This window comes from Acinonyx jubatus, chromosome B1, assembly GCF_027475565.1.
Source record: "Acinonyx jubatus isolate Ajub_Pintada_27869175 chromosome B1, VMU_Ajub_asm_v1.0, whole genome shotgun sequence".
Classification (NCBI taxonomy): domain Eukaryota; kingdom Metazoa; phylum Chordata; class Mammalia; order Carnivora; family Felidae; genus Acinonyx; species Acinonyx jubatus.
The window spans coordinates 102,414,397-102,439,550 of record NC_069382.1 but is presented as its reverse complement, the minus strand read 5'-3'; the positions used below and the strand labels follow the sequence as shown (position 1 = coordinate 102,439,550).

The 25,154-nt window shown below is 36.5% G+C and overlaps 1 protein-coding gene across 2 annotated transcripts in view; it reads left to right on the top strand.

Moving 5' to 3' along the window:
- The first annotated feature begins 8,759 nt into the window (after positions 1-8,759).
- Positions 8,760-25,154, top strand: part of USP53 (ubiquitin specific peptidase 53) — a 64,924-nt gene continuing 48,529 nt past the window's right edge. Inside the window, exons 1-2 of one of the 2 annotated variants that reach the window (XM_015077486.3) lie at positions 8,760-9,044; positions 23,610-24,291. In XM_015077486.3, coding sequence (XP_014932972.1) covers positions 24,148-24,291 — 144 coding nt within the window. In that variant the 5' untranslated portion in view covers positions 8,760-9,044; positions 23,610-24,147. The remainder of the gene's footprint in view (positions 9,045-23,609; positions 24,292-25,154) is intronic. The other variant, XM_015077485.3, reaches the window with a different exon arrangement.

Genomic DNA, 25,154 nt, shown 5'->3' with positions numbered 1-25,154 from the left:
CTCCCAAGTCCCTTTGGGGGCTGAGACAGTCTGTCTTGCTCAAAAGAAATTAGGCATCTGGAGGTCATAAATAGGGGAAGGAGTTAATTCCCCTATGAGCTGATGCTAAAATAATGAAAAATTCACCTAAATGCAATCTACCTGAAATAACCTTTTCTTCTTTTCCACCTTACCTTGAAAAAGCAAGCAGGAATACTTTCCAATTTCCACCGTCAAGCTTAATTTTAAAAGTCACTTTTTAATATCTATTTTACCTTAATTCCACTATGTGAAAAATTGGGACTAATGAAGACTCTACAACATAGCTGATTTGCCTTAGGTCCCAGGCCTCTTGGGCAAGACTCTGTTCTGGGCCATACAGCACTCCAGGCTCAGCACTTATTTTGGAACATAGAGTCAAATGTGAACATGGGCCACATTTATTTAAGAAAAATATTCTTTACTTATGATATATAGAAAGAGATGTGAACACAGTATATGATTACAGTTTTCTTACAAACTGATCAAAATAATAAAAACACACCAAACTTAACATAAACTTACCAAACTTATTAAGGTATAGACTGAATGTAAGTGTCTCCTTTAAAATTCATATGATAACCCTCATTGTGATGGTATTGGGAGGTGGGGTCTTTGGCAGGTGATTGGATCATCTTAAGAGTGGAGCTTTCATGAATGGGATTAGTGCCCTTATAAAAGAGACCTCAGAGAGCTCCCTCACCTCTTCCCCTGTGTGAGTACACAGTGAGAAGACAGCCATCTGTGAATCAGGAAGCGGGTTCTTACCAGACACGGAATCTACTGGCATCTTGATCTTGGATTTCCCATTTTCCAGAACTTGAAAGATAAATCTCTGTCGTTTATGAACTACCCAGTCTACGATATTCTGTTATAGTAGTCCAAACAGACTAACATGCATAACAACACAGAAAAATTATCACATTTTCAGATGCATATATGTATAAATGTATCAATTATGATTAATGATCATAATTATCGGAATGTATTAGACTATGCCATTTGTTTAATTCCATATCTTGATATTTACTTGTGTTCTCTTGTTAGCATAGCAAAGGAATATTAATAATTAGATACAATAATAAGAATAAGCAATTAACAAGTTGTTGTTTTGCCAAATTTAATCCACTAGTTCTATGTTAATAGCATAATAAAACACTCTTTGGTTTAAATAAACAACCATCAAAGAACTTTAGACACTATCTTAAAATATTCTAGATCAATTCCCTCATTTACAGAATGGAAACTTAGATCAGAGAAGTTAAGAAACTAGCCCAATCTCACATTGCACATCTAAAATTAGGACCCAAGTGGCGCCTGGGTGGCTCCGTCAGTTAAGTGTCCAGTTTTGGCTCAGGTCACGATCTCATGGTTTGTGAGTTCAAGCCCTGCATTGGGCTCTCTACTGTCAGTGAAGGGCCCATTTCAGATCCTCTGTCTCCCTCTCTCTCTTCCCCTCCCCCACTCTCTCTCTCTCAAAAATAAATAAAAACATTAAAAAAATGAATTTATTTAAAATAAATAAATAAATAAATAAATAAATAAATAAATAAATAAAATTTGGACCCAAGAATCCTTCTTCTGATCTCACGTTCCTTCCACTATCATATTCTCTCTACTATCTCAGTTAAGAATACAATCCATAGACATCATCCACACACCTTCTGGCAGCATACTGTAAATAATTTCATATTGATCTATAACTATATGGATACAGCCTTATATAATTTGTACATTTCATTTATTAACCACAGAGAATTAAAACTGTGAATAGGAGTAATGTTAGTAAAATGTGGAGCCAAAGAGTAACGGCCTTTTTACAATGCTAGGAAGCTTTTAATCAGTGAAAAATTGTTGATGTGGTAATATCAAACAAAAATGAATATTTGTTCTAACCAGATGGGAGTAAATTTCCACACTATATTGAAGAATAAACTGTTCCTTTTACTAAAACCCTCTCGGTTACAGCTTTCAAACTATAGTTGTGTCTGGTAGGCGGTCTGGGAATCAGTTTAGTTGGTTATGACCAGAAGCTTTTCAAATGAAATAGGAGAGAATAAAATATCAGAGTGTGTCACTCATAGTAATAATCTTGTTTTAAAAAATTACTGGTTTTAGGCAACAACAGATATTGGTGTGGATGCAGAGAAAGAGGATCTCTTTTGCATTGTTGGTGGGAAAGCAAGCTGGTGCAACCACTCTGGAAAACAGTATGGAGGTTCCTCAGAAAACTAAAAATAGAACTACCCTACGACCCAGCAATTGCACTACTACACATTTATCCAAGGGATACAGGTGTGCTGTTTCGAAGGGACACATGCACCCTCCATGTTTATAGCAGCACTATCAACAATAGCCAAAGTATGGAAAGAGCCCAAATATCCATTGATGGATGAATGGATAAAGAAGATGTGGTATATATATATAAAATGGAGTATTACTTGGCAATCAAAAAGAATGAAATCTTGCCATTTGCAACTACGTGGATGGAATTGGAGGGTATTATGCTAAGTGAAATTAGTCAGTCAGAGAAAGACAAATATCATATGACTTCACTCATATGAGGACTTTAAGATACAAAACAGATGAACATAAGGGAAGGGAAACAAAAAGAATATAAAAACAGGGAGGGGGACAAAACATACGAGACTCTTAAATATGGAGAACAAACTGAGGGTTACTGGAGGGGTTGTGGGAGGGGGGATGGGCTAAATGGGTAAGGGGCACTAAGGAATCTACTGAAATCATTGTTTTACTGTATGCTAACTAATTTGGATGTAAATTTTAAAAAAATAAAAAATAAATAAAAAAATAAAAACTTTCATTATTATCTTATCAAAATATATTTAAAAAAAACCTACTGGTTTTGTTTTCTATATATCCATGTGAACTGAATCATAGTGTAAAATATACTGCTTTCTCTCCGCTGCAGTCCACAGTGTTTGAGACCTACAGTTCTTCTTGCTAGCTGCTGTTTGAAACTGAAATGTCAGCACAGTTTTTGACAACTGAAATGGCTTCTCTTTGTCATATTAAAACTATTATACTAATTTGATAAAGAGAGTTATTGTAATTAGATAAAGAGAGTTATTCAGAATTAAAAGAATTTGAAACAGTAATAGAACAAAACATGTAGAAAACAATTTAATCAGAAAACTTTGATTTTAAAATGTACAAAGTTTTTAACATACATTCCTGGGATATTATTTGCCAAGAGTTAGATTGTTTTTCCCCAGCACACTTTCAGTTTTAGGGCTTGTTTTAGAGATAAGAGAATGAAAGACTCAAGAACAATAATAGTTGAGAATTAGAAATAATTTCAGTACTTTAGATTTTCTGTTTTAGATATACCTATAATTCTTTGAAGTATTTCTATCACTGAATATTTTCCAACAATTTTTATTACTCTATTAAAAAATGTTTTATTTCCCTTTTTTCTTTTGACTGTGAAGTGAATTTCAATAAGGAAGTTCAACTTGAAAACACCGGTGCCCTGAATATTTTTGTCATCTTTACAAAGAAAAGTGTTCTCCAGGGCAACTTCCTTTGGGTTCAGTGCTTCAGCCAATATGCTATAAGCAAAAGACACAATGTTATTCTACTATTGTATTTCTTTAAGAACTACTTTAAACACAGTCAGTCCAAGATATAAAGTGTGTGTGTGTGTGTGTGTGTGTGTGTGTGTGTGTGTATACATGGCTTGGATTTCTCCCTGGGGTGAGAAAATAAATTTGGTAAATTTCCAAACATCTTAGTGCTTTTCATAAAGTCAGAGTACTAGCATAGATACCACAATTCAGAAAAGGAAAATCTTATGGAATGCTCTTGACTTCCTTCTTATATGCCCCTTCCCTTGTCTTTCAAAAGGGTACAAAGATGCCAAGTATATTTATCACCATACCTGAATTTAGAAGAAATTTCATTGCACTTTAAGAAACAAAAGAGTACTATCTCTTATGAAACTTCAGAATATTTCAGGGAAAATATTTCAAACCAGGCCAATTCCAAGTGTTTAGGAATTGGGTTTCAGTTCTGGTTCTACCAGCATCTAGCGTGAGCTTGTGTAACTTTATTTCCCTGAGCTTAAGTTTTCTCATCTGTACAATGAAAGACTTTAACAAAGTAATCTCTAAGATCCTTTCCATTTCTTTTTTTTTAATTTTTTAACGTTTATTTATTTATTTATTTTATTGGGTTATTGGTTTTTTTAAATATGAAATTTATTGTCAAATTGGTTTCCATACAACACCCAGTGTTCATCCAAAAGGTGCCCTCCTCAATACCCATCACCCATCCTCCTCTCCCTCCCACCCCCCATCAACCCTCAATTTGTTCTCAGTTTTTAAGAGTCTCTTATGTTTTGGGTCTCTCCCTCTCTGACCTCTTTTTTTTATTTTTTATTTTTTTTTATTTTTGAGAGAGACAGAGCGGAGTGGGGGAGGGGCATAGACAGAGGGAGACACAGAATCCAAAGCAGGCTCCAGGCTCTGAGCTGTCAGCACAGAGCCCGGAGTGGAGCTCAAACTCAAGGACCATGAGATCATGACCTGAGCTGAAGACTGATGCTCAACCGACTGAGCCACCCAAGTGCCCCAGATCCTTTCCATTTCTAAGAGACTTATTCTTTCCATCTAAAGAAACTTATAAGTAAAACATGTTATAAAACTTGTTTATAAAAAATTTTTTAAAATTATATTTACACACAAACCATGATTGGGCTAATTGAAAAAATCTGTTTTAATTTTTGGGAGACACATCTTTTTTTTTCAGAAGTTAACACCAAAAGTGCATCCTGAATTCAGTTTTATGGATGGTATATGAAATCTGTTACTGCATTTTCCAGGGACATGTTGATGAGTCCATTGCCCATGAACATAGATAAGAGCCTCCTTAGATGAAGGCCCACATGAGGGGAAAAACATTGCAGGTGATGACAGAAAAATGTTTTCCTGTTACTGATAACTTCCATATCATATCCACTTTTGATTTTTAGATTGGAGCCAAACAAGTTTAAGGTACAGACTCATGCATATTTTTGTTCTTTTGCTCTCATTCTTTATGTTCTACTGGTATTACAATCTCATAGCTCTGATTCTTATTATTTATATTTGATCATTATGTTATATGTTTGAATTTATTTTATTATTATTATTTTTTTAGAATTCACTTTAAATCCTTTGTAGGATGATATCAAATATTGTGAATGAATGAATTCATTAGCTTAATATTTACTAGGCCCTCAAAAAATTATTGAGAGAACTGAGTATATTTACCTTGAAAAAACAAGTGTTTTCAAAGTTAAACAGTGTCTTATGGAAAAAATAATATAGATTTCTGTTGCTACAAAGGACAGATGTATGGAATTTACAGGTAGATTTCAATTACATTTAGATTTCAATTCCCTGTGATGAAAAGTTCTTAACAGTCTTAAAAAGGAATAGCCTGTCCCACAAAGCATCACATTTTTTATCATGTTACTATATTTGAACAGAACTTGGACAACCACTGGTGGGGATGATCCTTCAGTGAGTGGGAGGCTGGGCCAGATGTAATCTAATGCCTCCCACATCTTTGAGATTGTAATGAAATACATAAGGCAGCAAGAAAAACAATATATAGGTTCTTATAGCATCACATTACATTGATGATAACAGTATTGGTAATCATAATAATAGCACTAATGGCCATAATAACACAGTACAGTACTTTACTTGCTTTTATCTGGGTATCAAAAGATATCGTATATAAGTATTATTTCTCATCACAGTTTTACAGATAAGAAAATTAGAATGTTTCAAGGTGAAATAATATACAAGGATAATGAAATTGCTTAAGCTGGTAGTAACTCAGCAAAAATTAAGGAGGCAAAGACCTGGTATAGCAGAGACCTAAAAGGATGGGGATGTAGGGCTAGTAAAGTTTTGGCTAAGGAAGAGCTGGCTATGATACTAAGGATATTGAATTTGATCTTCTGATATTTAATAAAATGTCATGCTGCAGAACTTTGAGGAATCCAGTGAACACTTAACTCCTTAATTCCCTATTTTGGAAGAGGATAGAGGACCTTCAGGGACTCTCTTCTCTCTCTCCCATATTTACATTATTTACATATTTACATTATTCTTTCAGACCAGCAACTCTAAAAGGCAACACACATTGTTACAAGCAGCTCTCAGCTCCCATCTTTACAGCTTTGCAACCAGAGAAAAGATCCAATTTGAAACTCCTGGAAAGGATGCTGATTAACCTGAACAACCCGTACACCGATCACTGGGCTAGAAAAGGCAAAATGCCCGACATGGAGCTATGCCCACCCTGTGGTTATTATTAAAACCTGTGGGTGTGTTATTATTAAAAACAAGTGAAGACATTCCTAGCTACAAAGTTTTCTGGGTGCGATATGTGGTGCAATGTCAGTTTTCCTTTTTCTCATCTGTTTGCTTCAGACTGCTCTCTTAATGCTTAACTTGTGACCTATTACAAGCCTATAATTTAAAACTCAGTTCTTAGATATGCCAAGAACTGGTAGAAAGTTTGAACTTAGAGGATTACAAAAGTGTTCAGTTAGGATTTAGTCAAACTCTCAAGCAGGGTGAACTAAAGGGCATTCTTCTGTAATCTCTAAATGAGGAAAGGAGATAGTATGAGACTTTATTATCCACAGTTCAAATTATTTTTCAAGAGTGGAGATAGGGGTTGCCCTGTCAGTTACATTTGCAAATAATGATAGTACAATATAATTGTTATCATAGAAGTAAGTCCAAAACGGGTGAAGGAAAGGCAAGTCTGTCTTAGAAAGTTATGAAAAATTCAATGGAGGAGGTAAGTGTTCAATTCAAATGAGACCTGAAGGATCTTGAAAGAACCCGGTAGGATCACAGAAAAGCAAGGAGTTCAGTGTGGCTAGTGTGGAGTAAATGGGCAAAAATGGCAGATGATGTTAACAGTCTGGAGCCAGATCATGAAAGGTCCCCATGGTGATGGGAAGTCCCTGAAAAAATCTTGGCAGAGGAATATTGTGATCATATTTTCATGTTAGACAAACTATTAATAGAATGTAGGTTGGACTGGAGTGGGAAATAATGAGTGATTGCAATTGTCCAAGGAAGATGAGTCAGGAGAGGTGTTAATTACTTGATGGACTAAGACAGTGACAGTGAAGATTGAAGAGGAGTGGATTTGAGAGATACTTAAGTAGATAAGAGTCAATAGAACTTGATGTTAGGATAGAGGAAGTGATGGAACTGTAATATAGGGGGTATTCATGGATATCTGTCTTGGGTAACTGGGTGCCATTATCTGAAATAGGGAATGAAAATGGGCTAGTTTCTAGATGGGTGGGGAAAGTCATGGCATCAGGAATAGGTAATAGTAAAGATACCAATGCCAATTTAGGACCTAATTAAGGTATCTGTGTGATATCCAAAGCAGATGCTGTTGCTTAAAATAGTCTAACCTGAAGATATACATCTGGGAATACTTGGTGTACTGGGAAAGCTGGTAGCCAAGTCCATGATGGCAAAGAGACTGCTCAAGGATACAAGAGGAGTAAGGTCAAATTAACAAAAGAAAATGGAGAGCTTGGGAACAGAGGGCCTTAAGAAAAATATTTAAAGTGTATCAGAGATACAGTTGCAGAACCAAGATTTAGTGGGGCTGGGGAAACCAAAGGGAGAGTTAATGCTGTCATTATTTTTTAATGCAGAGTTTTTTCCTCCTCCTCCAGAAGTTTTACATTTCTTGAACGCAGGAACTGCCTTCACTTTCACTATATTTCATGTTTAATTCAGTGAAGGGAATCTATAAACGCTCAATACATTCTCATTCAGTCTTAAGCACAATGCACCCATATCAATGTAAAATGTTTCTTCATTCTAATTCTTCAAATAAACTTCTAGTTACCCATGAGTTTACTTAAATCAATTTTTATAATCTGTATGTTCTGCCTGCACCAGCTTTGAAATGAGTTTCAAAATTTTATTTAATTCTTATTGAGGGATCTTTGATACTAAAGATGGTAGTGGTTTTTTTTTTTAACTTCTATTTTTAAAAAACAGTTTATTACAAAACAAAGTTTAGCCCAGTTGCCAAGCAGTAGCTTCTAACTTCAAACCTGTTCTAAAGCATAGTAAGGAGACAGCCAAATTTTTCTTAACACAATTAATCATTAACCGAGTCAACACGGTTATTACAGCTTTGATTTTATTAACAGTCACGAAACAACCAGTTAGGGAATATACATTCATGCCAATGGAAACCATTTAACTGCAAACAGATCATAATGATTCACAGAAAGCTAAAGGAACTGCACACTTCGCAAGTAGTTTCGGTGCCAGGCAGTACAGATTGTTCCCTCTCAGGTAACATGCCTAACTAACCTAAAGCCCAGTCCTTGGTAGGTCCGCGTTCCTGAACTTAGAAAATACCGAATATAATGACCAAGAGCACCGGAATAATCACCTCCACTTGAGGGCCAACCTGCACGCACCTTTCCCAACAGTTCAGCAAGCCCTTCCACACCGCCCCTTGCCTTAGGGGAAATGTTCAAGCTCCTGCTCTCGCGGGATCTCGCGCCTTGGAGTAAATCTACTGGATCGCGCGCCCAATCGAACCCCCGCGGGAATACAGTTCGCCAGGTCCGGAAAGCCGGGAAATCGCGTGCGGGGCGGGGTTAACTCGGTGAGCGTGAAGGCGGAGCCTTTCCCAAGGAGGCGGGGCGGGCGCGAGGCGGAGATTGGGGCGGGTCCCCCGGGACCTGTTGATCGCAGGTGTCACTGTCCTGACTGGCCCTTGGGTGTTGGGGCGTGTGCGCATGCTCCGTGCTCCGGGTCGAGCTCTGGGCGGCGATACCAGACGCCACTGCTCCAGTTCCCGGTGAACCTCGGCTACGGTGGCAGCTGTTAGTATCAGCCGGGTGTTGGCGTGAGGCAGAGCTGGGCCAGCGGGAGGTAGCCCTGTGGAAGTGGAAGGCCCGTGTTTCTCTACCTGGACCGCACGCTCCTCTCGTTAGGAGGGCAGAGCTCAAGGTAAGTATCCGAAACTAGTCTCTAGATAGAGATCCAACGACTGGAGACCCCGGGCCTGAGTGGGAGACCCCAGTTTCAGCGCCAGACCTTGTCTCTCCCCTAGCAGCAGCCCTGTGACATCCTCCGCTCCTGCTCCGCGGACTTTTCGCCCGGGTTCAGGCGCCCGAGGGCACGCAGCCTGCCCGCCTCCTGCCCGTCACGTCCCGGCCCGGCGGAGATGCCTCTGGGCAGGCTGGAGGCGCGCGGGAGGTGAAAGGAGGTGCTCTATTTACTGGGTCGTGGCTGTTCTTGCTGCTGTGTTTGAGGGCGGGCAAGAGGCAGAACCTGGAGTCCAGCTGGGTGCGTTGGGATTGTGAATATAGCTTACTTGGCCCCTGCGCCTTGCTTGCGAAGCCACTGCCACTCCCGAGCAGCAGCTCTATAAAGGGGTCCAGATGGTTATGTTGTCCTCCTTGGAGAAGAGAGATGACTGGATACGTAAGAATCTTTGGGCTGGTGGTTTCTGGTTGGTAGTAGTAATTTATGAAGTTAATGTTTAGCTTTTAGACAACAACTTATGGGACATTTACCAAACTACTTTTAAACATCGTTGGAGAACAGGAAGTACTTGTACAGGTGTACTAGGGAGGCCTTCTAAAGACTGCAATCTGAGCATGTTGTGAGGTTTTGTTATCTTGCTGCAAGGTTTTCTGTATCAATGCAAAGTCTGATTAATGCTTGCAAAATGTACTGGAAGGCTTTATTTGTTAGCAGAGTATGCCAGAATGTTTCCTTATCTGGAAAAATATATATATACTTTTGCACTGGATTTTCAAGGCTATTGTGAGGGATGTTTAAACTTCGGAAGTTCTTTGTAATTAGGGTCTGATTCGCTTTTAACTCTGTTCTTTAAAAGAACATTGCTAATTCTCAGTGTTTAAAGGAAGTAACAAGTACTAACAAAATTCTGATTGAAATGAGCTTTTGGCTAAATGGGTACTTGTTAGTTTAATTTTCTATTTTTGGTTTCCTGATGATGGCCTAGGCAAAGCTCCTTCATCCTGTGAAGGAGAAATTAGAAAAATAAAACTTACTTTGTAAAAGTAATACATGATTTATCTGCCATTGTCATAAGAATTCAAATAGACAAACTCAACTGTAAGTAAGAGTTAATTACAGTCTGGAAAAAACACAGGTTTTGTTTTTGTTTTACATTTTGGAGGCTCTTAAAATGAGCTTTTTTGGACAATTTGTCTACGTTCGTGATTACTGGTAATAAGCTATAAAGTGATTTATTTAAGTTTGTTCACAAATTAAACTCATTGGTAGTTATGTGTATTTTTTCCTGCAGTGTAGAAAATAAGTAATCAAGAACACCTTTTTTTCTTTATTAGTTAAAAACTTTTTATAAACATATGTAGATTGTATATTGTTCATGAAACTTGACACTAGTTGTCAACCCATTAATATTCTCTAGAAGATACAAAAAGAAGTTTTTTAAAAGATAGCTATTTTAATATGGGAGGGGTACCGTTCTCCACCGTGTTTGTTCTCTTCCTTAAAAAAGAAAATGTCTTTTCAAAATTTTTTATGATTTTACAATGTACTGTGATTCAAGATTTTTTTGTATTATATTTAGTGTCAAATGTTTCTTTTAAACTGTAGTATCAAATACAATTTTAGAATTATGGTTTAGAAGTTTTAGCAAGACAGTTAAAAAATAAAAATTCTGATTTATTTTAAGGTGATATGCCCATTAAAGAGTCAAAATCAGAGTTATTTTTATTTTCCCTGTTGATACTGTTTGGAACTCACTCACCTACCATGCTAAGGAGGATGTTGCTGTACCCTACAATTTTCCAAAAGTATGTTTTAAATCTATAAAGTGGTAGATTAAGTTATCCTACAAAGACATTTAGTTACTACAATACTGAGCAGATCTTGTTATTTGACAGCTTTAACTATAAGGTGTTTCTTAATTATAGATCCCAAAGACAACCTACAGTGAGGTCGTTTATGTAGTGCATCTGAAAGGATTCTGAATACAGAGTGTGCTAGGTGTGCTGGGGCCCAGAAGATTGTCAGTCTAGCCTACTAGTACTCATGAGCTCTTGGATTAAGGGAGGAAGTGTTCTAGTAGATGTCATGTTTGGAGAACTAGCTAGAGATTAGTGATGATACAAATATAGCATTAGTATATTATTATTAATTTTGTACAGATGAAGTGATGTTAGAAAATTTTGCATTACAACAGATGCACATAGTAGGAACAAGAAATGGAAGCAGCCTGTTCTACCACAAATAAACCTTCAAAAGTTATTTAAACTTTAAATATTAACTTTATATAATATCCTAATCTTGGTAATTTATTATGAGCTTTTTTAAGATAATAGGAATATTACATATATATGGGGGGGTGCTGTTTAGGTAAGAAGTGTCTATTCTTTGCTTTTCCAAGTTAACCGATATCCTCTATCAAGAATTCTTAAAGGAGGGTCCATGATTAGAACTGTAGTCTGTGGTTAGAACTGAATTTTAACATAATTGATGAATTATATTATGAATTTTATTTTATGCACTTACAAACGTTTTCCCACGGAGTCCATAGGCCTCATTAGGCCACCAAAAGTGTCTCTGACATACACAAAAATGCTACAAACCATTGGATGTAGTTGAAGAATTTTTGTTTTATGAGTCACTTCAGAAAAGTTGCTGCTTATATTCATATTTGTAATTCATCAGAAAATAAAATATGCAACATAAACCATGTTTCAGTACCTAAACTATCATTTCAGTTATCTGAATTGTGATTTTTTAAAATTAATTTGGTATTTTTGAACACATTTTGTAAATGTAACCTCTGTTTACTTCTATTTTGTAAATATTGACCTGCAGAAAGCCTTTTGAAGAAATACTTTTCCTTTGGAATTTGGGGCCTCCAAATTCCAAACTTTTTTTACTTTTTGTGATTTTCTGAGTTAGCAAATTTATTCAGTGAACATTTATTGACCTATTGTATGCTAGGCACTAGAGAATCAAAAATCAATGAGACAAAGGTAAAGTAGTCAGAAATAGGAGGTCTTCCTTTTCTGAGCCTCATCTCAGCCTGTTCCCAATCCTCCCCCAAACTGAAATGAGTTTCCAAAGATCCAATAGTTCTTGTTTTCTTATACCTTACCTTTGTAAGATACCGCTTCTCCTCCTCCCATTACTCTTTCAACTTACTGGTCACCCATACCACACCTGTGAAGTATTTTCTAAGCCAGCAAAGGACAGTAGATTACTTCATTTTTGTGTTACCACTGCACTTTGTACATTTCTTTTAAAACTCTGTACTGTGTTTCTGTAGAGGGAACGCGGAGTAAGAGAACCTGGAGATGATGGTATGTGTGCTGTCATCTCAGGTGTACAGAGAGTACCATATGGACACCACGAAGGGTGGTAGGCAGGCAGAGGAGCTTTCTCCGGGACCCAGAGACATGATGAGAGCAGTGTCCAGATGTATTTTGGGTGCTCTAGTTATGTTTTATGGCTGGATGGATATGTTATTTACGAATTAAAGTTCTCATTAAGGAAGTTTGTAGTTATTTTTCTGAAAAGTGGTACATAGGTTGAATTTTTCTAAATTAAATCTCTTTTGTTTGCATTGTTATTCCAGAGTTGCTTTCCATTTATTTCCGATGCATTGCCTTCAATGCTTTAACTTAATTTCTCTTTCTCTAGTCCAAAAGGTTGTAAATGAATGTTTAAAACAATACTGTGATGAATCCATTTGTAAAGTGAAGCATTCCCAAACACTTTTTTTTTTGTAAATTAGAATTTTTCCTGTTAAGTTTCTTACAGTAGGGTAGCTCTGTAAATGAAATTGTTTTATTTTCTACTAAGAATAACTTATTCACAGATACTAAAATTTAGAAATTGATACTTTATTGTACAATTTATCTGATCTAACTAAGGCTATAGTCAAGATTGATACATCAGTGGAAGGAAATGGAGAAAGATAGCAAAATGAGATACATATAATACAGCTTTTACTTTCTTTTCAAATGTTTCTTTATATTATTAAAGACCATTTACCTCAAAGGTAGTTGCTGCTATCATTATAGTTAGCTTACATTTATTGAATGCCTGCTTATTTGGGGCATTTATTAGGTATTTTATACATGGTTTATGATATTTAACAACTATGAACCTTTTTATATCATTATGATTATAGATTATGTAACTGATATGATTTTAATGATTGAATAGTTGAGTAATTTTCTGTGATGCTAGAAGCTTTATCATTGGTGGAATAAATAATTGTGGGACACTTGAGGTCATTATCAGACCATAGATTCTGTCCTTGTCAAGAACCTATCAGGGCATTCTTTGTCCACCAGATGTCTTCTAAACTTCTTGGCCTACAAAGTAAAACTCTTGCCCCTCTCATGGTGGCCTTCCGTTTCAAGCAGGATGTGAATTCTGGAAGACTTTTCCTCCTATATAGTATGTTGTATAGGCCTGAAATAATCCTACCTCCTTGGCAATAGTACTGACAATGATGTAGCTGCCACTTGGTGGGAGATTGTCCTGAGTCCTGATTGCCTAGGTCATCTTTGTTATAGGAGCACTGATTTGTTGATTGAGATTTCACTTTATTTCCTGAGCTTTCTTTAATAAATATTTAGTGAGTACTTACCGTGTACTGTGCACTGTTTTACATGCCTGGGATTCCCTTTACATTCTAAGATGATTGAGAGGAGAAACAATAATAATCCTAGTAAGTCAGTTATATAGTATATAAGATGGTGATAAATGCCAAGGAGAAAAGAAAGGTGGTAGAGCAGGGTAAGGGGAGTTGGGAGTGTGGAGTGGAGGTTGTGGTTGCAATTTTAAATCAATATAGGCCTCATTTAGAAGGTGTTTTTTGAACAGAGCAATCCCGAAGGGAGCCAGGGAGAAGTCATGTGGGTATCAAGGGGAAGTGTGTTCCAGGCAGAATAGCCACTTTAAAGCAGGTGTTTGCATGGTGTGTTCAGAAACAAGGAGGGTGATACAACTGCAGTGGAGAAAGTATAGGAAAAGTATTTAGAGGTGAAGGTGAGGGGATGGGCAGGTGTGACATAGTAAGAAATATATACAGTATTTGATCTCTGGCACCATTTTCTGGCACACAGCCTCTAAAACCCTTGGAATCTCTGGAAGCAATAAATGTGTTTTTTTTGCATGCTAATGAGATGACTGGTGGTTCAGAGCTCCTAGATAGCCTTAGGAGGGGGCGCTAGTTGCCAGGGGAACCAACTGTGTGATTAGAGGAATTTAACTTTCAGCCTGTCCACCTCCCTCCACTTCCAGGGAGGGGAGCGCGGTGGATTTCGAGCTAGTCACTAATGGCTAATGATTTAATCAGTTGTGCCCTGTGTAATGAAGCCTCCATAAAAAATCCTAACTGAGGGGATTTGGAGAGCTTTTGGATTGTTGAACATAGGGAGGTGCCGGGAGGGCAGTATGTCTGGAGAGGGCATGGACATTCCATCCCCCTTCCCACATACCTTACCCTTTGCCTGTCTTCCATCTGGCTGTTTCTGAGTATCTTTTCATAATAAACCTCAAGTCTAGTCGGTAAGCTGTTTTCCTAAGTTCTGTGAGCCATGTTAGCAAATTAATTGGATCCATGGAGAATGTCATGGGAACCTCCAAATTATAGGCAATTCATCAGAAGTACAGGTAACAACTTGGGACATGTGATGAGCGGCTGAAGTGAGAAGGATGGTCTTTTGGGACTGAGCCCTTGTCTTGGGATTTGACACTGACTGCAGGTAGATAATGCCAAAATTGAGTTAAATTGTAGGTATTGTGTTGGTGTCCACTGAGAATTGGAGAATGGCTTGTTGTGGAAGAACACATCTGGTCTCATTAGTGCAGTGAGAGTATAGAAAAAAGTGTTTTTTACTTTTGGCAGGTAGTATAGGGCCTTGCAGTCCATTGTAAAGACTTTTTGGGTTTTAATCTGAAGGTAATAAAGACCCATTGAAAGATTATAAGGAGGGGGATGACATGATTTAATTTTAGATGGCTCTTTTTGCCTGTTCTTGAGGGTAGGTTTTGTTGGGTAAGGGCAGCATCTAGGAGACAATTAGGCTATACTAGCAATCCAGGCAAGATTTGATGATGGATATGTCGAGAATAGAAGTGAGAATAGTAGAAGCGGAGGGGGTGAGAATTGGTCACATTCTGACAGAGGTAGGTGAGAAAGCAGAGTCAAAGATCATAGCAAGATACTTGTTCTCAGCAACTGGAAAGACAAAGTTACCATCAAATGAGATGAGGGGGAAGATACAGGCAAAGCAAGAGTTCCGTTTTGGCCTTTGTCAAGGCAAAGAAATGTTAGGTTATGCCTGCTTTGGCATAATTGGCTTCTTAAGTCGTATCTTAAGACAGATTGCTATAAGCCATTGTCTTTAATGTTCGTACTCTATATTCTGGATACACATGAACTCATGTCTTTCTCTGGTTAGTTATCAGTGGGAACTAGTGAGTAGGTAAAAGCCATGAGAGATAAAGCATAGTTCTTTTTTAGATGAAAAGAAATAGTGCAAAAAAGTACAGAACATTGGGAATTACTTAAAATTTGCTGTTTTTGTTTGTGGTGGTACAGTATATTCTTATGACTTTAATCTCATTTTCTGTCTTTGTTTTATAAATGTTCTAGTACACTCTTCTCCAATACCTCCATTTGTGGGGTGACAGTGGTTTTGTGTGTCAAAGGATATCTGTTCTTCAGTTGTATCTTCCTTACTCTAGTCCTTCAATTTACAGAAGTCAAGATACCTCTATAATGAATTAGGCTTTTAATTGCTTCACCTTGCTATACCTCTTCACCTTGCTATCGAGTTATTGAAAATGAAACCTTGAATACTTTTACTAGTTAGGTGAACAGTTGTGGTGTACCAATAAAAAGTCTTGAGCGTGTCTTTGAGTTGCTGTATTGCTTATTAGTGAAAAGATGTTAAAATGAAATTTTACTTTATAGTTTGATGGTTAGGCCAGGATACTATTAAAAATATATTTCAGTAGCTTTATTAGCAGTGATTTTATGTAGGATTATGGGTATTCTATATTTTCCCTATGCAATACTTCTATGTTATTTTAAAAATCTATGTAATATTTTATAATCAAAACAAATCCCAATAAACGTAAAAGAACAAAGGAATTTCATAGCTTTATTAGCACTTTTATTAGTTTTCTAGGACCGCTATAGCAAAGCAGAACAAAATGAATGACATAAAACAATAGAAATTTATTCTCTCACAGCTCCAGAGGCTGGAAGTCCAAAGTCAAGGTTGGCAGAGTTGTTTTCTTTCAAGGGCTCTGAGCAGAAGCCTTCCTTTCCCCTTTTTGCTTCTGGTGGTGGCTGTCAATCCTTGGTGTTCCCTTACTTGTAGTTGTATCGCACCATTCTCTGCCTGTCATTAAACAGTATTCTCTCTGTGTGTTTCTGTCTCTTTTAATGATAACTGCTAGCCTTATTGGATAAGGGCCCACACTAATGACCTCATCTTAACCTCATTACATCTGCAAAAGCCCTATTTCCAAGTATTCACAGGCACTGGAGGTTAGGACTCTAATATGCCATTGGGTGAATACAATTCAATTTTTTTTCTAGCTTAATATTCATTTTTAAATCAATTGAAGAAAAGGGAACACGTCCAAACTCCTTTTTATGAGGCCAGCTTTACCCTGATAACAAAGATAAATAAGGACACTACAAGGAAAGAAAATATAGGCCAATATCCCTGGCAAGTATAGATGGAAAAATTCTCAGCAAAATGTTAACAAATCAAATTCAGTAGCATATTGTAAGGATCATGTACTATGATCAAGTGGGATTTATTCCTGACGTGCAAGGATGGTTCAATATTTGAAAATCAATAAATGTCATATACCACATTAAAGAAAGGAAAAATTAGATGCAGAAAAGCATTTAACAAAATTTAATATCCTTCCAGTATAAAATTTCTCAACAAAGTGGGTATAGAGGGAATGTGCCTCAATGTAGTAAAAGCCATTTATGACAACTACACAGCTGACATCATTTTTAATTATGAAAAGGCAAAAGCTTTTCCTCTAAGATCAGAAACAAAACAGGGTGCCCATTCTCACCACACCTATTCAACATAGCACTGGAAGTCCTAGCCAGAGCAGTTAGTCAAGAAAAAGAAATAAATGGCATCCAAATAGGAAAAGAAGAAGTGAAACTATTAAGGCTCCAGCAGGAACTGTTAGAACTAATGCTCGAATTCGGTACAGTTACAGGATACAAAGTCAATGTAGAGAGATCAGTTGTATTTTTATTCAGTCAATTTTATCTGAGCCTAAAATTGCAATATCAAATTTCTTTTCATTTATTGTTTTCTGGTATGTCGTATTTATTTAAATTTTTTTTGTGTGTATACACGTACATAACTTATATAATGTGTGAATGTAATTAAGATACATACTATAGGTTTCTTTCGTACAGGCTTTTTTTTTTTCACTTTTATTTTCAAGTTTGGCTGTCCATCCCCATTTTAATAAAACATATACACACTCTTCCTTGTTAAGAAGTTCATGTAAAGCATATATATTTTTTCACATATGTTTTACAAAAATGGGATTATATTACATTTCTGCATTTTGCCTTTGTCACTCAAAAACACCCTCTTATATAATTATGTTCCTATTTATGGATATTCATTTTGATTCTTTCCTTATTTATTGCACCTACATAATATAGCTCAAAAAGGTAATACTTTTGGGGGGGCATAGAATCTCAGTATTAGAGCTTTTAGATTGAAGGGTGTTTGTTTTGGGGTGCCTGGGTGGCTCAGTTGGTTGAGTGTCCAACTCTTGATTTTGGCTCAGGTCACGTTCCCAGGGTTGTAAGATCAAGCCTCGTGTCAGGTTCTGTGCTGAGTATGGAGCCTGCTTAAGATTCTCTCTCCCTTTCCCTCCGTCCTTTTCCCCTTCTCTCTCTCTCTCTCTCTCTCTCTCTCTCTCTCTCTCTCTCTCAAATGAAAAATAAATAAATAAATAAATAAATAAATAAATGTTTTTAAATTTAACGGTTGTTGTCAGGTTGCTATAATATTTCTGCAAGGGTAGTACAGTATAATTACATGTTTTATTAGTCAACAAGAAGAGAAAGCACTTCTTTCCATTTATCCCAACCAACAGTGTCTCTTTTAACTTTGCAAGACTGATAGAAACAAAGTACTTTCATAATGCCTTTGTGTTGAGGTCTCCAAGATCCCTCTCAGTCCCAGGTTTGGTGATTTTGTAAAACTCCGAGTACTCAGCATATAGTATTTCCTGGTATGCTTTATTAATTAGGGCAGAAAGAAATAAAGCAAAATCAGCAAATGGGGAGCGATCATGGGGTGATGTCTGATGGAAATCAGGCACAAGTTTCTCACAATTTTATTCCAGCGGAGTCACAAAAAACACACGAATTCCTCCAGCACCAAATTGTGGTGACAAGTAAAGTGTTGTCTGTCAGAAAGCTGTTTAGAGACTCAGTGCATAGGGTTTTATTGGAGTAGTCACATAGTTATCCTCTGCTTCATAGGTTATCAAAATTCCATACTTCCAGAAGGAAAGCAGATGTTCAGGATAAAACACAGTTCAGGCACAGTAACCAGCACTCACTAGTTATTGAGGTGGGAATCCTCTCAAAAATTTAAATTCCAAAAGCCTAAAACCTTGCAAACAGGCCTTTCTGAGATGGCAATCTCTGGTCTTGCTATGTTGTCTTTTTTCTTTTTTCTTATGTAGTTTTATTGAAATATAATTCACATATCATACAATTTACTCATTGAAAGAGTACAATTCAGTAGTTTTTAGGCAGACCTATCACCACAATTTTAGAACATTTTCATCATCTTGAGAAGAATCCTTGTATCCTTTAGCTGTTACTCTTCCCTTCTCATCTCTATAGCCCCCATTTCTCCAGTCAAAGCAACCACTGACTGTCTCTAGATTTCTCTGTTCTGGACATTTTGTATCAATGGAAACATAACGTGTGGTCCTGCATGACTGACTTCTTTCACTTAGCAAAGTGTTTTCGGTGTTCATCCATATGGTAGTATGAAAAGTACTTCATTTCTTTTTTTTTTTTTTTAATTTTTTTTTTTTTTAACATTTATTTATTTTTGGGACTGAGAGAGAGATAGAGCATGAACAGGGGAGGGTCAGAGAGAGAGGGAGACACAGAATCTGAAACAGGCTCCAGGCTCTGAGCTGTCAGCACAGAGCCCGACGTGGGGCTTGAACTCACGGACCACGAGAGCATGACCTGAGCTGAAGTCAGACACTTAACCCACTGAGCTACCCAGGCGCCCCAACTTCATTTCTTTTTATAGCTGAATAATATTCCACTGTTAGAGTATGTATACACACGTAACATGCTCATACCATATGTTGTTTATCCCTTCCATTAGTTGATGAACATTTGGGTTTCCACCTTTTGGCTGTTGCAAACATTGCTTTGTTAGCTCTTTTCTGCATAACCTCCTGAATATTTATTGAAAGCATAAATATAGAATCACATTTGCATTCCTGGAATAAACCCTCCTTGACTATTCTTTTCAATAGTGTATATTATTCTTTGACACATTGATGCATTATGTTTGCTAGTGCTTTATTTATGAGTTTTATATCCAAGTCACATTAGTCTGAAATTTATCGTGTTTTGATATTCAGGTTATGTTAGCTTCATTAAATGATTTGGGATACTTTGTATATTATTTTTCCTGTGCCCTGCAATAATATACCATTAGAATTAATAGTTCTTTAACTTTTAGATAAAATTGAACTTTGAATCCATGTGATCCAGATGGCATTTGCAGTGGGAGAACTTTTGTTTCCACATTGTTCTAGGTTTCGAAAATATTTTCTACTTTTTCTTGGCTTGATTTTGTTAATTTGTATTTTTTGGGGAAATTACCCTTTCCTTTAGATTTTGAAAGTTATTGCCATAAAACTTAAGTGATATTCGTTTACAGTTCTTTTGGTTGCTTCTGTATCTGTGGTCATTTCTCATTTATCAATTTCCTTGGTGTTTATATATCTGTTTCTTTTTTTCCTTAATCAAGCTTGTGAAAATTTTGTCTGTTATATTAGTTTTTACAAAAGTTTATTTTTTGATTCATGTTTTCTTTCTTTTTAAAATGTTTATTTTGAGAGAGAGAGAGAGAGAGAGCGAGCTTGCGTGTTGGGGGGGGGGGGTGGGCAGAGAGAGAGAGAGGGAGACAGAATCCCAAGCAGGCTGTACACAGCACAGAGCCTGACACAGGGCTCAATCCCACCACCCTGGGATCGTGACCTGAGCCAAAATAAAGAGTCGGACGCTTAACTGAGCCACCCAGGTGTCTCCATTTCTATTGTTTGCCAATAAATGGGCTTGAAAATCTCTTTTTTCTCTCTCTTTTCAGTTTAAGCCTTCATAACTTTCATCCTACTTCCTTCCCCACATCATGTGTGGATTTTTTTGAGTTATGTATTCTCTGTCTGTGAGTTTTTTGGCTTTTAATTGTGGAAAAATCATAGTCATTTTTAAAGGTGTTTACTCAATTTACTTTTTCTGGGAATTCTGTTAGATAGTATTGATAGTTTTAGATTTCACTCATGCCTTTTAGCTTTTTTGAAATGTTTATATTTTCCACTTCTTTACTCCTTTTTTAGTACTTGCAGGAAAATTTCCTGATCTGAGCTTACTGCTTCTTAATATGGTTTTCACTTCTATCCATTTTGCTAGTTAAGTCATTCTTTTGCAAAATTGCAGTATTTTAAAAAGCTGCCATATTCAGTTGGTGGATATTTATTTTTTTTTTAAATTTGTATTCCCTTCGGTCTGTTTATTCTCTTGCCTATGTTGTAAAATGTTCAGTTTGCTGCTACTCCTCAAGTGTCTGGTTATCTTTTTCCTGGAGTACAACCAAATTACAAACTAATAATGTTTACATGAGAAGGGTGAACTCTCATTTGTGTTTATTCAAATGATTTCAGTGAGTAGAGGTAGGATGTGAGTAGAGGGGCTTGATCTGGAGTGATGCAGCCTGAGAGAACTGTTACCCAGCCTAGCGGCATGATTTTTTCCAGATCCTACTAATCTCTGTTCTATTTGTGAAGTAGGCATGAGAGAAGAACACACAGGGCCCTTGCAGGTCCCCGTACTTGTTACCAGTTCCCAAACTGGTTGTGCTCTAGTGCTTTCCTGTTGTTATAATGTTATAATCTCCCTTACACTCCAGATGGCACTAGTGTGGTAGCTGAACTTTCCTGTTTCATTGCATTGTGTGGGGTGGGAATTCTCTGCCGAGAGCAATGTGAAGAAAGGAAAAGGTCCTAACTAGAAAGCTCTTTTCCAGTCTGTAGCACTTGTCCCTCTCTATTTCTTAGCTGCTGTTTCCCTCCCACTTTAGAAGCCAGTTACTTTGGTGTCCTTAAGGTTTCTTCCTGTTTCTCATTTGGCTACCTATTCCTTTTGTATAATCTCCAGACTTGGGCTGGGGTTAGGGAGCAGAGGGCATATACTAGTTTGACATCTTGCACAAGAGTGGAAGCCACAGTATTTTAAAATTATCTGTTTGTGTGTTTGCCCTTCACCAAAGTAAGGTCATTAAAGGGAGGGGTTGTTTTATATACTTCAGCACAGTTCATGATGCAAACCTGGTGCCTAGGAAATGATGAAAGAATATCATTTTAATAGGATTCTTTCATTAAAAATACAAATTTACTACCAATGTAGAGCTCCTTTAATGTTGTAATATTATGCATTTATTAAAAACTTAATTTATATTAAATATTTGGGGATCATTTAGATCACTTTAGGGAAGGTTGCAATCCACAGAGTTAAAAAGGAAACAACTAACATAGTATAGTGTTTTAGAATTCTTGAAACATTTAATCTATGTTAATTGGGGCTATTATTGTTATCTCCATTTTATAGATGAAGAAGCTGTAAATCAGAGAGGATAAGGATTTATCTAAGACCAAACAGCTAATAAGTGATGAGCTAATATGTTGGGCTGGAAGTAAGCCCTGGCTTTAATTCTTTAGATAAGATGCTGCTTTATTCCTCAATGCTTTCCTTAGTGGGCATTTGACCATTGGTATTGAACTGATCTATCTCATTCTTTCGTAGGTTTTTGTGCTTTGAAAAAGAGTTTAAAGCCAAAGTCCTCACAGAGGTTTTTCTGTGCCCCACATGATCTGTTCCCATCCCTCCTTTTCATCTTGTCTGTTCTTTGTTCACATTTCTCCTGCCACATTGGATAGCTTACTATTTTCCCAACATGCTAAGCATGCTATTCACTGTGTTCGGAATGTCTTTTTCTCAGGTGGTATCTTCATCTCCTTCAAACATTTGTGCAAAGGCAACAATTCGCAACTAGACTTTCCATGACTATCCTGTTTAAAAGTGCAAACTGTCTCACGTTGTATGCATTTTCCACCCTCTTGCCTTGCATTGTTTTTCTGTTAGCACTCAGCACATAGCTCTTCTAGTACAAGTTACAAGTTGTTACTCATTGTATTACTGTCTGCCTTTCCTCATTATTAGTCCAGTGCCTGGCGGAATACCTGGCTCAGTGAATGTTTGTTGAGTGAATGAATATAGGAAGGAAATTTAATTGATTAAACAAAACTTATTAATAATACTTGTTTTATTTTAAAATTTTATTTATTTAACTAATCTCTACACTCAACTTGGGGCTTGAACTCATGACGCTGGGATCAAGAATTGCACGCTTTTTTGACTGAGCCAGCCAGGCACCTCAGTGATAATTGCTTTTAATTAAATTTAAAGTCCTTTTAGTCAAGAACATGCATTTGTGAATAATGTAGAAATTTACTTTAGTTCACCAGGATTTGTTTATCAATTTAAGGTTTCTTCTGAGTTATTTTATTTATTTTTTATTTAAAAAATTTTTTTCTTAATATTTATTTTTGAGAGACAGCATGAGTGGGAGAGGGGCAGGGAGAGAGGGAGACACAGAATCCAAAGCAGGCCCCAGGCTCCGAGTTGACAGCACAGAGCCAACACAGGGCTCAACCCCACGAACCACGAGATCATGACCTGAGCCAAAGTCGGACGCTTAACCGACTAAGCCACCCAGGCGCCCCTCTTCTGAGTTATTTAATGCATATCAATTTGTGTAAAATCTCCTGGGTTTCTTGGGAAAATGATATGATTCTGTGTAAGAAAGATAACATAGAATGTCTGTATAAGTATTTGTTTTAATAAACAAGGCAATTTAGTGTTGACAACAAAGTTAGTACTTTTGAAAATACTACCTGAGATCTAATTTAATTCTAGTTTTCTGTAAAATATTTTCCTTATGAAACCACTCACCATTGAAATGTTCAAGTAGGTTGTGATTGATGTCACATGTGTATTTTTTAAAAGTTTTTAATGAAGAATAATGTTTTCATTTTTATATTTTAGAACATTATTAGTTATAATCCTCCTTGGGTATATATTCGGTATTTGTGTTCAAATAGTAAGGTAGCAGTTTTCTTGATTAGCCTTTACTTTTATTTAAACATTTATTTTCTTTCTTGTAGATTTGCTTTGAAGTCACGTTGATAACAAATATGGAGTCACCTTTGATAGCTTCACCTGGAAAAGAGAATCTTCTTATTAAAAAAACATAAGGAAAACAGATGACCAAAGGAATCGTGCCAAATGCGAACTCAACATCTTTTTGTATCATCTGGTTTTTAAATCATCAAGACAAATGGCTTGTACTTCAAAGAAAATTATTTGTTCATTGACATTGTTTTTAGCAGTTTAAAAAAAAAAATCTTTTTTTTACCTTAACTATACAACTCTCTTACAAAATTAAACACATATAAAAATTTTAAGATCATGTTTAAAATAGCTTTCTTTTTTAGAACTTCAGTGTTTGTGTACCCTATTTTTGCTTGACAAAGTCATCAAAAATTTACAGCAACAGGAAAGATATGGACTTGGAAACTTATGTTATTATAATTGACTGCATTGAATTTAAGTGGACAATTCAAGACATCATCCCTTTTATCATCAGAAATATCATGTAAAATATATAATTCTTAGCTTTAATGTAAACAGAGTTTCTTGAAAATGGCATGGGTGAAATTCTTAAGGAAACCTGGTGGCAATCTTGGAAAAGCTTATCAGCCTGGAAGTATGCTGTCCCTAGCCCCTACCAAAGGCTTGTTAAATGAACCAGGACAAAACAGCTGCTTTCTTAATAGTGCTGTACAGGTGAGACCATAATTTCTTGTTTAATTTTCAAAAGTGCTTTTCAAGAAATCCTTTGTTTAATGTTTCTTATACTGTAAATTAAGAGTAAAGTTATTATTGACTGGAAAGCCTTTTTAATATTACTTTTAATTGTATCAAAAATATTTTGGCTTGGCATTTTGTTTTTTTATTATAAACAAGTGAATATTATTTGTTTAATATAAATGGGAATGTTTTTGCAACAGAATAATGTATATCTATGCTATAAAAAACATCTTTTGACTTAAAATGTTTAGTAAGTTAAAAATATGTTTCTGAAATACATAAAATAGTTTTTTTGAATCAACTAATCTATTCCCCCCCTCCCCCTTTTCTTTTAAAAGGAATCTAGTGGAATCCCCATAGATAGCCTGGGTTGAAATGAGAATGCACAGTTAATTCTCAGGATTCAAACTCCCTTCGCCTTCCACTGCGGCCTTAAATCGTCTCTGTGGTATCATAATTTAGACACCACTATTTTAGTGGAATTGAAAATTAATCCATTTTGCTTCAGTCCTTGTTGAAATTCTTTTAATTAGCAAATATGTACTAACCTTGCTTTTCTGTCAGCATTCTGATATACATTGGGACCCTTAAATGGCAGTCACTGTTCTTCCCTGGCCTAAAGATCCCACTGGCATTAAGTGCTATGAGAAGTGCAGGAAAATATTTATTGAATGGCACTGGATATAGGGAAATACTGTATACCAAAAAAACGTGGAATGAAATGCTTTTAATTTTTTTTTTTTCAACGTTTATTTATTTTTGGTACAGAAAGAGACAGAGCATGAACGGGGGAGGGGCAGACAGAGAAGGAGACACAGAATTGGAAACAGGCTCCAGGC